Source organism: Vipera berus, assembly GCF_964194415.1.
Source record: "Vipera berus genome assembly, chromosome: 8".
Classification (NCBI taxonomy): Eukaryota; Metazoa; Chordata; class Lepidosauria; order Squamata; family Viperidae; genus Vipera; species Vipera berus.
In genome coordinates, this window is record NC_138211.1 from 20,833,660 (window position 1) to 20,852,475 (window position 18,816).

An 18,816-nucleotide genomic window follows, 5' to 3' on the forward strand; every position below is an offset into this window, starting at 1 on the left:
CCAACCATATGCCTATTACAGGGGGATCTCAGAAATCATTCTGGTGGGACATGACAAGTCCTTGCAAAGGTAAGTCTTCTATATTTTATTCTCTTCATTATAATAAAAGAATGCTGCAGATATCTTCCTTCTTACTTTCAACCATCGAGGGACTGCTGAGAGTCCCAAATCTGATGGAGTGACATTTAGAGGGACATGTGCTTGATAATGGTCAGTGATAGTCCCACGGATATTCAGTCCATCCCTATTATACTTTCAAAGTGGACACCTGAAGACCTTATTGCCAGAATAGTGGTACACCAAGGCCTTCTTGCTGTTATTTAATTAATTTGCCGTCCATCTAGTTTCAAAGCAACTCTGGGTGGCTTACAGCCTAAAAACATTAAAATTATCCAAAATAGAGATTCCTAACCCAATAATTATGGGGGTTATGTTACTTTAAGATTGTTATTTTTTTTGTTTTAAAAAAAGGGTTTTATATTTAGGCTCGTTATTTGTAAGCCACTGGGAGTCTTTGGAATTAAACTAGCAATCCAAAATAAGTAATAAGGAATAAATGCTCAAAACCAAAACTCATGGATGCCCTCTGCTCTTTCTGAAATTGATTATTGAAATATATTTTAGTTTTATAATTACTTCTTAGCTGTTCTGAGGTTTCAGAAATGAAACACCGTACAAACTGATAAAAGGACACTGCAAACCAACAAAGCCCAAAAGCTAGCTAGGAAAAGCTCAAAGCCAAAACCCTCAATACCTACTGTTATTTACTCTCTTCTGTTTTCATTTTTTTTGGTTCAGAAATAAGGCACCACTAAGACAAAGAAAGGAAGATAAAACTAAATAAACAAGAACACTAAAAAAAAGCTAGGAAAAACTCAAAGGCAAACCCACTGATGCCCTTTGCTCCTTCTATATCCGATTATTTTATATTTGCGGAGTCCTTGCTGCTTTGTTTTCTTGCAAATGTTTTGTTCCCAGACTAGGTAACATCTTCTTTGCTGTGTTTATATACAGCAGCTTGTCTGGCCAGTGTTGGTGGAGATGCTGCGTTCTCCTTGATAATTCCTGCTTGATTGTTTGTCTGAGTTGATAGTTCTTTCATTAGGGTACTGTTTATTACTTTTGTCAGATGTCAATCTTGATGTTAATCCCTTATCTGGATGTTTATTACTGGCAGGGAGGCGTTCTCATCTTTTTATTTCCTTTTAGGGCATTTTTTCTATCTCTTTTGAATAGTGTGTAAATGTTTATCTGGGACGACCCAGGGCCCCGAACAAAGACAAAGCAGTTGGCTGGCAAGAGAAACAGTCCTTTAATCACTGCCCATGTTCCCCAAAAGCTCCCACATATGCTGGCAAGAGTTCAACCAATGCACACACAGGCAAGACAGATAACACCAAAACAAAACAAAAACGTAAAGAGTCCTTTTAACTCTCGGCTTGCTTGCAGTCTGCAAAGAGAGACTTAGAAATCTCTTCTGTGGTCGTGAAGCAGGAACCAACTGGTCCGGATTTCAAAGTGTCCAGGTTAGACAAGAGCACAATTCACTAAATCAAGAGAACCAGCAAATGTTCCCGGCAAATGCCCCACAGCATCTCCTTATATCTTAGTCCCCAAGTGTGCCTTGTGAAATGCGGCCAGACGCTCTCCTCCCGAGCAATTGACTGCCTCCCTTGTTCTCTCCTCCTCTCTGCCCTCCTTGCTCTAGGACAGGGGTAGCATAGCTGACTCAGGAATTCTGGGAGTTGAAGTCCATGAGTCATAAAAGAGCCAAGGTTGCCTACCCCTGCTCTAAGATAAGGGGGAGGGGGGCTTGCTCCTCGCTTGCACTCTGCCTTTCTTGTTCCACACCTGAAGGGCCCTGGCCTGCCTCAGCTGGCTCTTCCCTACAGTCCTCCCAAGCCACAGACACCCCCTCCTGGGCCTCAACCATGTCTTCCTCGGATTCGATGCTGGTACATAGCTGTAATCGTTTTGATATATGGTAGCAAGATAGCAAGTGTGTTAGTGAGCTGGGAGGTTGATAGATATATGATTAGATAAATAGGTATATAGTAAATACAGATAGCAATATATAATAATTACACACACACACACACACACACACACACACACACACACACACACACACGGCAAATCTAGACAGCACACTAAAAAGCAGAGACATCACCCTGTCAACAAAAGTGCGTATAGTCAAGGCTATGGTCTTCCCTGTTGCAATGTATGGCAGTGAAAGCTGGACCATAAGAAAGGCTGAGCGCAAAAGAATCGAGGGCTTTGAACTATGGTGCTGGAGAAGACTCCTGCGAGTCCCTTGGACTGCAAGGCGATCAAACCGGTCAGTCCTAGAGGAGATCAACCCTGACTGCTCTTTAGAAGGTCAGATCCTGAAGCTGAAACTCAAATACTTTGGCCACCTAATGAGAAGGAAGGACTCACTGGAGAAGAGCCTAATGCTGGGAAAGGTTGAGGGCAAGAGAAGGGGACGAAAGAGAAGGAGGTGGCTGGATGGAGTCACTGAAGCAATAGGCGTGAGCTTAAATGGACTCCAGAAGATGGTAGAGGACAGGAAAGCCTGGAGGAACGTTGTCCATGGGGTTGCGATGGGTCGAACACGATTTCGCAACAATATATTTTCATAGATTTTTTACGGGTACATGTATGTAGGTCTTGGCATATTCAGGTCTTTTCTCGTGTAAGATTGATAGTGTCTTGGCAACGTTTTGACGAGATCCCACTCGTCATCTTCAGGCTGGTGTCTTCGGCTTTGTGCTTATATACACAAACACACACACACACACACACATATACACACATACATACATTTTTAAATTCTGTTTCAATATGGCTGACTTAAAACCCTCTCAGAGGTGGAGGGAAGTAAGTGATCCCTAAGTAAGAAAGAGCAAGAAGAGGCAGGACCGCCAGGAAGGGAAAATGAAAGCTGGCCAAAGCGCCCCCCCACACCCAAAGCCCCCGCTCTGAGGCCCTCTGTCCGGGGGGGGCGAGGAAGGGAGGGGCGGGGAGGAGCCCCACTGTGGCTCGAGGGCGCGACGGCCTCCCACAGGCGAAAGCTCGACTCCCCTTCCTCCCCCCTCCCTTCCCGCCTTTTTCCCGCCAATTCCTGTCAGGCGCGAGCGCGCGCGCGGGGCCCCCTCACCTTGTGCTGCCACCGGATGACGTTGCCGAAGCCGCCGGTGCCCAGCCGCTCACGCATCTCCCATAGGCCGCAGCTGCTCAGGGGCTGCAGAGGCGCGGGCGGCGAGGGCGCGGGCGGCGGCGGCGGCATGGCTGGGCCGGAGGAAACCGGCGACAGCCTAAGGAGAAATTGTTGCCGCCTCAGCAGCAGCCGCGCTAGGCCAGGCAGCAGCCACTTCCGCGTCGCGAGGAGGAAACAGGGCGGTGGCCTGGAGGCCGGGTCTTAAAGGAGCAGCTCCGGAGGAGGCGGGGAGCCCGCGGAGCCGGCTGAGCGAGGCCCGGCGTCGGGGTCGCGCTGCAGACGAGGGAAGGCCCGCCGAGGCTCCAGACTGCAGCGCCCTGGCCGGCCAATAGAGGGCGGCGAAGGGCCGAGTTCTTGAGAGGCTGTGCTGCTCCCCTGTTGGCCGGCAGAGGCTTTGCAGTCGCTCCCAGCCCTAGTGTGGACTCCCCAGGTTTAGAAGAGTACAGGTAGTCCTCAACTTAAAGCAGTTCATTTAGTGGCCGTTTTGAGGTTACAATGGCACTGGGAAAAAGTGTCATGATAGTTTTTCACACTTCTGAATCCATGGTCATGTGATCAAAATTCAGACACTTGGCAATGGACTCATATTTATGACGGTGTCAGTGTCCCTGGTTCTTGTGATTTGCAATTTTCTGACAAGCAAAGTCAATGGGGAAGCCAGATTCATTTAAGAGTCAGGTTACTACTTATCAGCTGCAGTGATTCACTCTGGCAAGAAAAGGCGTAAAATGGGGCAAAACTCACTTAACAAAGGTTTCATTTAACAACTGAAATTTGGGGCTCCATTTGTGGTTGTAAGTCAAGGACTACCTGTACTGCAAAACCAGATTGGCTTTGGCCTGCTTTCAGAGAAACTGCTGGTGCAATTGGGGGTCTGAGTGGAGGGACCTGCAATTGCCCACCCTCTTCAAGTGGGTTCACACAACCCAGTGGGTTCACACAACCTGCTGAATTCTAAACCCAGCTTAGCCAATATGTAATAGCCAAACCAACGGACCATATTTTGCTCTGCTCTGATTCACTTTGCAGATTAAGGCAAAGTTTGGATTCTCAGAAATCTTGTATAGCAGGTTGTTCAAATGTAGCCACTGACTCAAAAATATGCCAGCAACATTGTATCAATCCATCAGTGGGGTGGGTGCAGTTTAATTGTGATGCATCCGGCCTGTGGGCCGGCAGTTTGACACCCCTAAGTCATAGGATCACCTTATGACTGAATCAATTGTGCAAACCTGCAAGCCATGATTCACTGAATTATGGGTGACCTTGTCAGATTAAGGAGTACAGAAGGATAGTTTTACGGTTGGTAAGTCAGCCAATTAGTGGAATGTAGTGCAGCCTTTGGTAGTAATGCAAATGATTTCAGCTCTGGTCTGGCTCCTATATCATGGTAGGTCTGGAATTATTTAACTATGGTTCATTGAATTAACCAAAACTCTTGAGTTTTAATATGACCATCCACAAAGATAACAGCCCAGACAAAACCAGTCATAACCATTAAAAACAGGGGGGGCTGCAATTACACAATAACCCCAGGCCTGAGAACAAAGCCAAGTATTTTCTGGAACCCCAGAAGATGGATCCTGTTTGCATCTCGATGGATGCTATTCCAGAGGGCAGAGGTTGGGACAGAGAAGGTACACTACCCACAACTGATTAAACTGGCTGTTTAATTGAGAAGACCTAAGACACACTAGTCTGCCTGAATGTACTAAGTGGGCAGAAATGGCTGAAGACAGGCAATCCTGCAGCTAATCAGGCCCTATGACATGAAGGGCAGCCAGGAACGTGAATTGCACAGTGAGTAGTCATGAGTATGATTTCTTCCCTCCTGTTAACACTGATAGGAAATGACCATTTAGGAAAGAGGCTAAATAATGCAACACAATGCTTCCACTCTCAACCTGTCCTGCTGTTTCAGAAGAGTACCATAATATCAAAACCCAGTAAGACATTTAAGAAGCACAAGGATGGGTACGCTACCCCCATCCCAGCTTCACCAGAGGTCACTCATAAGCACGTCCAGTCTCCATAATATACCCTAGTTTGAAACCTAACTGAAACAGACCCCAATAATCCATTTCCTCCTGGATCCTTTGTAGCTGTCATCTGACTACCTTTTTCACAACCATCTCCACAAAGGGGACATTTATTGATTTATTTATGCAATTTGTACTGCCTCTATCTCAAAGATACAACTGGGTGCTGCTAAAAATACAAGACAAAAACAATATATAAAAAATACAGGGGCTAAGAGAAAAAAAACAGTCAATGTAACCAAGATATGGACTCAACCGCACATCTTAGGTCCTGGGATCAGCAACAAAATCCGACTTTAGGGACTTTCAGAAAGCCAGTGGGGTTGGAGCAGCTGTAATCTCTGGAGGAATGATGTTCCAAAGAGAAGATACCACAACAGAGAAAGGTGTCCACCAGGGACCTAGCAGATGACATTCCCTACAGATGGGACCTGGAGCCTGCCTATTCTCCTGAAACCCACAAGATCACTACCAGCTCATTGGATTCAACCTGGAAGCAGATTGACAACCAGTGCAGCTCACAGAGCAGAGGTGTTCCATGTGCTGAACGAAAGGTGCCTATTACTGCCGATGTTGCTGCGTTGTGTATCACCTACATGGCAGTCCCATGTAGAACATATTGCAATAGTCCAGTTAGGAAGCGATCAGGGTGTGATCATGAACAGGGTTCTCAGTCCATGAACTGGCATGGAACTGACTTATTTGAGGGACCACCTCCCTAACTATCTCTCTGTCCCATTTGATCTGGCAGAGAAGGCATGTGTCAACATTAGAATGAGCATAGCTGCAGCCATTTTTTTCCTTCTCCTTTCTAGTTGACACACAGCATGGAGGGAGGGGCACAGAGGGAGGAGGGTTGCCAGGGGTTGTGCTAGACAAAAAAGACTTTCTCAGACTTTCTCTCATGGGAACCAAGGTCATCGGCTGCTCCCGAGACTGCGGGCTGGGCTTTTCATGAAAAGCCCACCAACAAGCTTGAGTGGGGAAATGGGAGTTGCTTACATAGCCTTAGGGTGGGATTTCTTAACTTTTTATTGGGGAATTGTTGCACATCTCTTCAGACATGGTATCACTTTTAAAGTACCGACACTTTGTATCAATAAACATGTTCTTTGAGGAATTTGCAAGCCTGGGAGTTCTGCTTTATTTGTCTCTGTCTGTCAGAACCATGACATTAAACCAAGTCTCGCTTGGGGAGAGCAGTATAGACCCAGTGAAAACTCGAGATGGAGGCTGTCAGAGCTCAGGCTGGTGCTCCAGCCACCAAGGAGGTGTGACTCGCAGGTCCTTTGCAGCCACCAGCATCTCCCAAGCACCAGCCAGGGCTCTTTCTTTTCTTTCCATCCGCAGACGAAGCACCCTGGGACGGCAGCAATAAAAGCTCCTCTCTAGCGGTTACAGGTGTGCTCCTGCCCTGAGAGGCAGCCTCGGCTTGGAAGAGGTCCGCTAAGGCTGTAGCTCCTTCCTGCAGTACCAGTGTCCCAGTTTGGATCAACCTGGTTTTCGGCCGAGCCCCTGCCAAAGTCCTGTTGCTGCTAGCAACATTTTCAACTTTCTCCTCCATCTCAAGTTTTCATTGGGTCTTTCCCGCTCTCCCCAAGGGAGGCTTGGTTTAATGTCATGGTTCCCTAACCCCAATACAAAGTTAAGAAATCCCACCCACCCATCCCAAGCAGCTACATTTCCCCATTCAGCTTGTTGGTGGGCTTTTCTTGAAACACTCAGGAGTAGCCCATGACCTTGGTTCCCATGAGAGAAAGTCTGTTTTGTTGAGCGCAACATCTGGGAAACCCTGTCCCTCCGTGCCATGTGGCAACTAGGAATGAGAAGGAAAAGATGGCTGCAGCCATGCTCATTCTAAGGTTTGACAGGCTAAGCAGAATGTGTAATCCAGATTCCTTCTGATCTAGTCCTCACACCTATCGTGATTTTTAATAATCACATCTATGTTGCCTATTGCTTTTTATAAGCAAATAAAAATATATTCTTTTGTATTCATAAGTTCTGAAACTTGTACATTATTGTGCCTTGTTTATCTGATTAGTGTTACTTTGTGCTTCCCCAGCAGTTGTAACCAATTATGACTTTCCATGGATGGAAAACGTGCAAAACAGCTCAGAAGTTGCTGATCTTCAGTTAATTACACATTATTCCAAATGGCTGAGGTAATTTGTAATTTTAAAGAAGTGGTTTGTGCACATTTACAAAATGGCTGCCCTAGTGGGCATAATCAACAAAAAAACCCATATCAATTTACCATAAGAAATAGTGGTTCCCTGCCTGTTAACCTCTGTTTGTTTTCTGTTGCTACAAGTATAACCATTTATTCAGCATAGAACTGAGGTATATATCTCCAAGGGATAAAAATTCCATAAGAAAAATAAATGCCTTCACATCTTACAGGCTGAATGTTCACAGACTGCATTTTCCACTGCAAAATCAGTGCTCAGAGAAAATGACAATTTCCTTCAGCCCCTCCCATGTCTTTGTACTGTAGTATATATTTTTTCCTGTTATATCTAACAACGGCTACTCCAACTAGTGTTTCTATGCTCTTAAAATGGCTGGATAAGGCAAAAATATCTGATTTTAGCTTATAAAATAGTCCATCATCAATTGCATATCAGGAAGTCAATTACCTGTGGGATTATCATGGGGTAGTCCTTTTATGACAGTTCCAATTACAGAAGCTGTAGGGAGACTAGATATCTCCCTGGCTCTGAGATGATAATTTTAGAACGCATAATTATGGCTTTGTGATCTGTACTGACATTACAACCCACTGCTTTTCATTTACCAAACACTGTTCGCAATCACTTTTCATGTCTACGTATCGCCAAGTGTGGTAGCCCTCTGAACTACATTTTGCAAAAGGCTTTAGAGAAATCCAAAATGGCTAAAACTGAGCATGCCATGAGGGCTACATTAAGAATCTTTTCTCTTACACTCCATAACCAGTACAGTATCATAGTTTCCTTTTCCTTCAGCTTGTTTGAGCTGAAGTCATTTTAAGACTGGAAAGTGCTACATATTTTGAAAAGTGCTAAAAGGTGAGCAATATTTTGGATATGGCCACTTTGTAATTCTCCTATGTTGGGGCAATAATGCTGGATCACTGTCATCGTCATAGTTACAGGATGGAGGGAAATGTCCTCTCTAATTTTGGGGTTCAGAAGTGATTGTGTAAACCACCTATTAAATTATCTGGATATTCCACATGACACCTATGAGATCCAGTCCATTAAGTTTCTACATATTGATGTCATTGTCAATATGTTAGATGATTTCAAAACACTAGATAAATCTATGAAAGTTAAGTCAGTCGAGAACAACCATTTACAGGCCTATGCAGCCTTCTGAGCAGGATCTAAGCTAGAGCCATTGTTATGCGATTACACAGTTGTCCTCAAATCCTGCTGTGCTGCTGCCTTATCTTGGCAGAGTGGGAGGGACGAGCAAAGAACATTGGAAGTGTTGCCAAGCGGATGTAATCCCAGCTGAGTCAACAGCTAGAAGGTCATCTCAGCTGCCCAGCTAAAGCAGTTACGTTGGGTAGCAGTAATGGTGAAATATTCTAAAAGCGGGTGGATTGCTTTGGTGTCAAAGATATGGGCATCATTTCATCCTGTGTAGGAGGTGGCAGTGATAAGGTATTCTTACCAAGAAATTCTTATTAAAAACACAGTGAAAAAATGAAATGAGTCAACCATGCATTGGCATCTTAGGTGTCAGCAAACTGAAATAGAATAGAATAAGAGTTAGGAGGGACCTTGGAGGTCTTCTAATCCAACCCCCCTGCTTGGGCAGGAAATCCTATACCATTTCAGACAATTCTTCTTTAAAATCTCCAGGGTTGGAACACCTACAACTTCTGGAGGCAGGTTGTTCCACTGATTAATTGTTCCAACTGTCAGGAAATTTCTCCTTAGTTCCAGTTTGCTTCTTTCCTTGATTAGTTTCCATCCGTTGCTTCTTGTCCTGCCTTCGGGCGCTTTGGAGAATAGCTTGACTCCCTCCTCTTTGTGGCAGCCCCTGAGATATGGGAACACTGCTATCATGTCACCCCTGGTCCTTCTTTTCATTAAACTAAGTAAGGTAAAGGTTCCCCTGCACATGCATGCTAGTCATTTCCGACTCTAGGGGCCGGTGCTCATCTCCGTTTCAAAGCCGAAGAGCCAGCACTTGTCCAAGGACGTCTCCATGGTCATGTGGCTGGCATGACTAGATGCCAAAGGCGCACGGAATGCTGTTACCTTCCCACCATAGTGGTCCCTATTTTTCTACTTGCATTTTTATGTGCTTTCGAACTGCTAGGTTGGCAGAAGCTGGGACGAGTAACAGGCGCTCACTCTGCTACACGGCACTCGGGATTCGACCCACCAAACTGCCGACCTTCTGATCGACATTAAACTAGACATACCCAATTCCAGCAACCATTCTTTATATGTTTCAGCCTCCAGTCCCCTAAGCATCTTTGTTGCTCTTCTCTGCACTCTCTCTAGTGTCTCAACATCTTTTTTTTTATAATATGGTGACCCAAACTGGATGCAATATTTCAAGTGTGGTCTTACCAAGGCATTATAAAGTGGTATTTTCATGTGATCTTGATTCTATCCCTCTGTAAATGACTGGAATTGGACATTTTTCATTGGAATATCATACTGTTTAGTACCAAAATACCTGATACTCCCTATCTACAAGAACCATTGATGGAACATCTACAAAAATACAGTAAATAACAGAAAAAGAATCCGTCAAGGTTCTAACCAAGCTGTGCCAACAAAACTGAAAAACAACACAGTGCCCAACCTATTGGAAAAGATCATTCTAAAACATTTTGGCACATATTTGATACTTTTCCATAATGCAGTTGTAACACTAGGCATGTGACAAGCAATTACAGGCTCCAGTTCTTCGTGTTTTTCTTCAGTTGTTTAGCCTAGCTTTTTGCCTTTGAATAAGCAGGAGTTGGAAATATTACTCCTTTTATTTCTAAACCCCAGAGGGAAAGAAAGGGAGAGAGAATTTATTTAATTGTCGCTAATCTATGAGAGAAACTATGGCTGCCCCTCCCAACTTGGCCTTCTCTTGGCACTTTTGTTCTTTCCAGTAAGTTTCACAACTCGGTTTTAGAGAATCCAATCTATTCAGTTCCATGATTTTTTTCTAATCGGATTAATAGTACACTGCCCAGAGAAAACTGGCCTGCTTGATTCCTACTTAGCATGAACCGTCTCCTAGCAGCAGCCTTTGAGTAAAATGGCAAGCATTGTAACTTGAAACATACTGTAGTCAACAAAGCAATGAAGCCAACGTCTTCGTCACAAAAGCAAGCAGGCAGAAAGGTGACTTCTGAGGGGGGGAAATTGTGCCAGGAAATGCCAGATTGACATGTGCAGTGCATCCTAAGAGTGAGGCAATTGTCCCATTGGGGGGGATATGCTGCAGTAGTATCCACAGGCTTCTCATTGCAAAGAACTCTGGAATTCTATTGTTTAGTTTAACATATGAATCAAAAGCCTGATATTCCAAAGGAAATATTAAGCCACAAGAAGTGCAGAGCACAGCTAGAGAGTTTCATTGGGAAGCACATGGTGGGTGTTCTGTTGTTATTCCTATATCCCCCCCACTCCAAACATTCTGGGACTTAAATGTGACCCTCTTTCTCCAGGAATCCACAAGTAGAAGTAGTGGCCCTACAGATTCTAATCAGCACATATCTTCTGCAGTTGTCTTCCTTGATTGTTTTTATTTTAATAATTTCCCACTCTATTCATCGGTTTGATGCAGACATGTCAGCTTTTTCCCCATTGCTGGCAATGGGGTGGGTGCGGTTTCTTGTGATGCGTCTGGCCCATGGGCGGGCAGTTTGACACCCCTGGTTTAATGCCTTCCACTCTGAATAATTTCTTAGTCAGGGTATAAGGGAACCGTCCCATTCTTTTGCCCCCTCTTCTCAAGTTGCTTCTGATGTCAGCAAGCTCGCTATGGACTCTACAGTGTGAGTGCTTATCCACCAGATGGCACCCTTGCACACTTCCAGGGGCTCCGAAGGAAACGCACTCCGGGTTTTGATCTTGTTGAGGTCTTCCCAATTCTTCTAATTTGTTCATAAATGGCCTCCCTGCAAAAGAAGATTGAAACAGGAAGGAAAAAGAGAATATGTAAAAACACAGCACTTTCTCAAATGCCAGTTTCTAAAACTTGCTAAAATACCAGTTAAACAAAAAGTTTTAACGGACTACAAAGTACATACAGAAGACCATCTCTTAAGACCATCTCTGTATAACAGTTTTGGAAATACTGTAGACCAAAGAATTGGAAGATCATTATTTATTATGAAGGACTGAGGATTTTTTTTAACATAGGTAAAGAGGGGATGGCTCCTCATACATCACTTCTCAGGTCTCCTAAAAAAATTTTAAGAGCTGTAACTATTAGACGAGAACGTTGTAATTCCCCTCAGCCAAGGCTTCTGGTGTCCAATTGTCTATGATTTTACTTTCTCTATGTTTTCTTTTTTTGTACTTGTATTTTGGTCTGTGACCGCAAACAAATAAATTATTATTAACATAGGTAAAGACCCAGAATTATATAAATACAAGCTTAGTTCATAAATGACTCTAAAGTTTATAGTTTAATTTTGGCTTAGTATGTTGCATGAATCCAGTCACTGTGGTTTGTAAGCTATAATTCGTGAATTAGCATGTGGTGCTAAGGAACACACTGATGGTCTAGTGAAATATCCATTTCAGTATTTTTGTGAAATTCTAAAGACTGGATGAGTCGCTCTTTGAGGAAAGCGGGCACTTTAATAACGAGATAGCAGAATAGCAGAGTTGGAAGGGACCTTGCAGATCTTCTAGTCCAACCCACTGTTCAAATCCCCTACACCAGGGGTGTCAAACTCAATTTCATTGAGGGCCGCATCAGCATTGCGGTTGCCCTCAGGGGGCCGGGTGGGTATGGCCTGGGTGGGCGTGGCCTACTGGGTGGGCGTGACTAGAGTGCGTATGGCTTACTGGGTGGGCGTGGCCAGCTCTACATCGTTCGCATCAAGGGTGCCTATGGGGGCCTGGGCAGGAGTGGGACAGATCTGAGGGTCTCTGGCAGAAGGAGGGTCTCTGGGGCAGGGCCAAGGCAACGGGGGACGTTCCCTCACTGTTTCCAGGATGGCTTCGCGGGCCGCATGAAACCACTTCGCGGGCTGGATCCGGCCCCCGGGCCTTGTGTTTGACATGTCTGCCCTACACCATTTCAGACAAATGATTGTCCAATCTCTTCTTAAAAGCCTTCAGTGATGAAGCATCCACAACTTCTGGAGGCAAGCCATTCCACTGATGAGTTGTTCTAACCATTAGGAAATTTCTCCTTAGTTCTAGGTTGGATCTGTCTTTAACGATCTTCCACCCATTACTTCTTGCCCTTCTTCCAGGTTGCTTTGGAGAGTAGGTTGCCCCCCTTTTTTCTGTGACAGCCCCTCAAGTATTAGAAGACTGCTATCCTGTCACTTCAGTCCTTCTCTTTGCTAGACTAGACTTTTACCCAGTTCCTGCTTTCCAAATCCACTAAATAAATAAAGTGCCAAACAGCTGGAGGAGGGCAAATATCCTTAATTCCAAAAGGGGACAGATGAGGAACCAGGGAACTACAAATCAGCCTGGAACATTCTAGAACAGATTCTCCTGCAAAGTGATTATATTCATCACATTGAGTTGCATTTCTAATGCAGTATACATCATAAAACAGTGCTACTGTTATTAAATATATATATATATATATATATATAATGGAGGTGGTGGGAAGACATCTTTTCAGCTGTATGTTTAAAGCAAACATGTTTTCCTGGTCTGAAAATTGAAGATGCAAAGGAGACTATTCACAGAATTATATTCTGTGGATATATGTCTTTCCCATTGTTCATACGAGTTTGGGCCCAATCTGAGCTATTACTGCATCCAGAGTGAGGATGCATAAGTCACATTTTTCAGTGCCATTGTAACTTCAGACAGTCACTAAATGAACTGTTGTAAATTGAGGACTACCCGTACCAGAATAGCATGGAGCTTATTGTCCAGTGTGACCCTCCAGGGGTTGCTGGACAGCCAGTCTCATGATCCTTCAACACTGACTATGTCAGCTAGGGATGACAGGCACTGCCATATCTGTAGCATCACCCTGTCATAATTTTGTCACCTGGGAACTTTAGTGGGGTGTGGAAATGTATTTTTATTGGTAATAAAATGTATTGCCTGCAATTAGTGCAGGTTCGAGTCCCACCAGGCTCAAGGTTGACTCAGCCTTCCATCCTTCCGAGGTAGGTAAAATGAGGACCCAGATTGTTGGGGGCAATTAAGCTGCCGCTTGGGGGGGGGGTGAAAGCCCTAATAAGCAGGCATATACATAGAATGAAGGCTATTGCTAAGCACATTGATTTGTGCTTAGATTGTAAGCCGCCCTGAGTCTTCAGAGAAGGGCGGGATATAAATGGGATTAAAAAAAATATTAAACTAACCATTCCTCTACTGCAAATGGAATTATCCCCAAATCACTTAGTATATTCAGTTTTATTTTTTGCCCATCCCTATCTTGAAGAACATTGTGGGCCCTTTTTAAGACTTTAAGGGGCTCTATAGCTGACTATTTATTTTATTTTCTCCACTTCTCAGTATATTGGTCAATGTCAGTTTTTCCTTTTATTTTTGTCTTTCAAATTCAGTGGCCAAATGAATGGAAACCTGAAGTAGGAAAACTCAGAATACAGAAATAATTTGTGGGGTTATATTTTAACTGCCTGCCTTAAGTATCAGTTTATTGGATCATTTCATGCTTTGTTTGGCGGGGGAGCTTCCACGTTTGGGGCTCAGAGCAATTGTCCCATAGGCCCTTTATTTCAGGCCTTGCATCTATGGTATTTATTTATTTATTTTATATGCAGTCCCATGCCCTTTTCCAGTGTCTTGGCTTTTTCCCCCTAATTTATGTTGTTCCTAGAAATTAGCTAGTGGTCCTAAAAGTAGCATTTGAAACTACAGTACCACATTGTCCTTAGTTTCAAAAGGTTTTATTTTGCATCCCTGATTAATTAATTCATTCAATAAGTGCAAGCCGAATGACTCAGTCCAAAGAAAACTGACACTGAGGAAAAACATAATTTTGGACCCCGTCATTTGTAAATCTTTCATCTAAATACAGAGTGTGTAATCACCAAGGGATTGGAACTTATTGGATAAATTATTGGCTAAGTTCCTGAGCTTTGGGGAATGCTGGCTGGATGGAAGAATTACTTAGAATGTAGGAAATGAAATAGGAAGCTACAGTTTTTAACTTCTTTTCTTTCTGTATCAAAAATGTTAACCTGATAATGAGAGCATTCGTGTTTTAGAGTCTCAAGAGTAGATTTTCCACCATCCTGTACAGGTAGCCCTTGATTTATGACTGCAATTGAGCCCCAAATTTCTGTTGCTAAGCGAGACATTTGTTAAGAAGAGGGGGTCAAATTATTCTCCAAAGCGCCAGAAGGCAAGACAAGTAACAATGGATGGAAACTGATCAAAGAGAGAAGCAACCTGAAATTAAGGAGAAACTTCCTAACAGTGAGGACAACTAACCAGTGGAACAGCTTGCCACCAGAAATCGTGGGTGCTCCATCACTGAAGGTTTTTAATAAGAGACTGGACAGTTACTTGTCTGAGATGGTATAGGTCCTCCTGCTTGAGCGGGTGGGGGGGTTGGACTAGAAGACCTCCAAGGTCCCTTTCAGCTCTTTTCTACTCTACTCTACTCTACTCTACTCTACTCTATGTGAATTTTGCCCCAATTTATTACCTTTATTATTTTATTTATTATTATTTATTATTATTTTGACTTATATACCGCCCTATTCCCGTAGGACTCAGGGCGGTCTACAGGGCAATTAAAATCATACCATACAAAAGTTAAAAAATTTAAAACAGTTAATTAAAACAATTAAATTTAGAGCCCAAAATTTAAAAAGTTAAAACATTAAAACTCAATTAAAACCCCTCAGTCTAGGCCCGACAGCTCAAAGAGCCAAGTTTTCAGGTCCCGGCGGAATGAGCGGAGGTCGGAGGCAGTCCTAAGTTCCATCGGAAGTTGGTTCCATAGGGCAGGCGCACCCACAGAGAAGGCCCTCTCTCTGGGAGTCACCCGCCGGCAATCCTTCACTGGCGGTACCCTAAGAAGGCCCTCCCTGTGGGAGCGCACAGGACGATGGGAAGTTGATGCTGGCAGCAGGTGTTCCCTCAGATAATCCACAGCTGTTAAGTGAATCACTGCAAGTTGTTTTCCAAATGGCAGTTGGACTTTCTTAGGTTTTTTTTTTTTAAAACATTTCACTTCCCATCCAAGAAGCTTCTTCAATTCAGTTTTCAAGGAAAAGAACTAAGAAAGTCCAGTTGCCATTTGGAAAACACCTTTGGGACAACCGTGACCTGGATGATTGAGAATCTTCATAGACATTTGTGCCAGATGACATCCAGGGCAGTTTGGAGAATAAAACAAAAAATTAGATCTGATAAAGAAGACTATTTGATCCAGGACTTTGCACATACAGAGCTATAGAATCAGAGTGGGGAAATGCTAACCTGCAGGTAAGATCCACTTCATAGTGTTCCTTATATTGCCCAACATAGCAGATTGCCTTAAGAAGAAATACTAGGGGAAAAATATACAAATATAATTTCAGAAAACCTAGTTGCCGTGTGGGAGATTCTGAGGGAGATTGTTCCTCTGCCTCCAAATTTCTCATGGAATAATTATCATTTTTATTCTAAACTACTTTGAATTTTTTTAAAAAAATAGACACAGTACAGGTAGTCCTCGACTTATGACCACAATTGAGTCCAAAATTTCCATTCCTAAGCAAGACATTTGTTGAGCTTTGCCCAATTTTATGACCTTTCTTGCCACAGTTATTAAGTAAATCACTGCAGTTGTTAAGTTAACACGGTTGTTAAGTGAATATGGCTTCAAGCATCGACTGTGCTTGGCAGAAGTTCACAAATAGGGATCACATGAACCTGGGACACTGCGACTATCATAAACATCAGTCAGTTGCCAAGCATCCGAATTTTGATCACGCGACCATCGGGGAGGCTGCTGCAATGATCATAAATGTGAAAAGCAGTCAGATTTTCCAGTGCCGTTGTAACTTCAAACTGTCACTAAATGAATGGTTGTAATTCGGTGAATACCTGTATTCAAATGAAAGGAAAAGAGAAAGAAAGAAAAGTGGGAAGAGGAGACAGAGAGTATGGTGTGAGTAGATGGCAGATTAATGAAGAATGTCCGTGGGATGTCTGTATAAGAAAAAGAGTGCTGTGGGGCCACATTCCATCGCCCCTTTGGTATGTAGCCTCCAACTGGTTAACCCCCTGAAAGGAATGCAGTTCCTCGGCTGAGAAGGACAAGGAATTTTCTTACCCCTCCGATGGACTTTGGAATCATTCACGTTTTTTTCTCCCTCTTAGTACTGTAACTGCTACCCTCCTGGGGTAGGATCCTGGGATAGTTACCTTTGTCAGTAATTCCAAAAGCATGTGCTGGCTGCCTCCTGCCTGCCAGAAATTGCAGGAATGTCTCTAATTAGCTGGTTGATTGGGAGGGGGTTGGGGAGGTTGACCCTTGGCTTTGGCTGCTATGGGAAGGAGTTGTTGAAATGAGAAAATGTGAGAGAGGAGCAGAAAATATAAATGTCAACTCCCCAACTCAAACTTGGCAGAAGCTCTCCAGACTCAACACTGGCAGCTAGATAGGAATCCTTCTCGGAAGCAGTCTCATTGATAAAAGAACACGGTTGTTTATTATACCTGCTCCAGGAGAAATTGGGTATCTAAATCTTATTTCCAACGGCTCAGTGAACGCTTTGCTACATGCTTTCTAAGGTTTGATAGAACATTGAATCAGAGGGCTGGAAGGAACTCTAGTCCAACTCTCTGCCCAAGGCAGAAGACCTTATAACATGCAGATCAAATGGCTGTCCAGTCTCTTCTTAAAAACCTCCAGCAATGGAGTAGTCACAATTCCAGGAGGCAAGTTACCGGTATTCCATTGTTTAATTGTTCTCATTGTCAGGATATTTCTCCTTAGTTCAGAGCTGGATTACAACTCTGAGAACCGCAGGCTAGCAAAGCCAATGGTGATGGTGCATCATAATTATGGGAGTTCAAATCCAATAGAGCTGGAGATAGAGGCAGTTGTTTGAAAAGTAGCATCTTAGTATTTCTTTCAGTCAAACTGCATGTCTCGTACAATTAGTGCCTATGACATGACTAGTCCTGTTGGTAACAATTTGGAACACCCTAACGTTCCAATACCATCATTGCTAAAGTACAAAAAGATAACATGCTGTGCCACAGCATCAGGAAACTCTTAATGTACCTCTTCCTACCTCCTCTTCCGCTTTTTATGCTATTCACTGTGTTGATGTGTCACTCTGAGACACATACAATGCAAGTCTTATCTCTAAATGTTGGGGATTTAGGGAAGTTACCTGCACAATATCCTGTTCTCTTCTATGAAATGGCAATGATTATTTCACTGTATCATGAGATTACAAGCAAAGGTCACAGTGCAGAACCTGGCTAACATTTTCTAAATTAAATATGGATGAATTAGTCTAGTGAAAAGAAGGACTGGGGGAGACATGATAGCAGCGTTCCAATATTTGAGGGGCTACTACAGAGATGGGGGGTTTTCAACCTATTTTCCAAAGCACCAGAAGGCAAGACAAGAAACAATGGATGGAAACTAATCAAGAAGAGAAGCAACCTGGAACTAAGAAGAAATTTCCTAACGGTGAAAACAATTAACCAGTAGAATGGCTTGCCTTCAGAAGTTGTGGGTGCATCATCACTGGAGACTTTTAAGAAGAGATTGGACAGCCACTTGTCTGGAATGGTACAGGGTCTCCTGCTTGAGCAGAGGTTTGGACTAGAAGACCTCCAAGGTTCCTTTCAATTCTGTTATTCTATGTACTATGCTCTATGAACTTGACTGAAGCATAAGCAGACTGAGTAGAGGAAAAGTTTAACCTCCCCACTTTGTTAACACCCCTGAATTGATTAAAAACTGAACCCGTTTCTTTCAAGTTAAAAATATTGAAAGATATGTTGATGCAACTTCTACCAATTCATTACTGATAATATAAATGCAGCTGCATGTAGCTTGGCCACTGGATTACTTAAGAGACCATCTCTCCCCAGAGAGTTGAGTGCCACCAGATTCAGGATCATGCAGTGATGCAGACTTTTGCTGTACTGGCTGCTTCCCAGAATGGACATTTGACAAGGAACAAATAACAAAGTGGGTGTGCATAGACAAGAACATTTTTTCAGATGTGTCTGTCTGTATCTGCCTGGGAAATAGCGTACTAGATGCTGTGTTGCAGAGATAAAAGTGCTTGCTATCATCCAGCTTCATTATGGAAAGTGAACTTCTGAAAATATCACAGATTACGCAGTTCTAAATTATGTGTTTCTTTAATATCTCTTCTGAATTGGGAATTGGGTCATGGAAATTTTATAGCACTTTATA

At 43.4% G+C, this 18,816-nt stretch overlaps 1 protein-coding gene across 6 annotated transcripts in view; it reads right to left on the reverse strand.

Annotated features, from left to right (window-relative positions):
* IKBKB (inhibitor of nuclear factor kappa B kinase subunit beta) overlaps positions 1-3,375 on the reverse strand; it is a 43,915-nt gene extending 40,540 nt beyond the window's left edge. For all 6 annotated transcript variants that reach the window (XR_014027206.1, XR_014027207.1, XR_014027208.1 and 3 more), the window contains exon 1: positions 3,161-3,375. Coding sequence is in view for 1 of the 6 variants with exons in the window: in XM_081333703.1 (XP_081189829.1) it covers positions 3,161-3,289 (129 nt within the window). In the remaining 5 variants the exon portion in view is untranslated. The remainder of the gene's footprint in view (positions 1-3,160) is intronic.
* Positions 3,376-18,816: the final 15,441 nt, after the last annotated feature.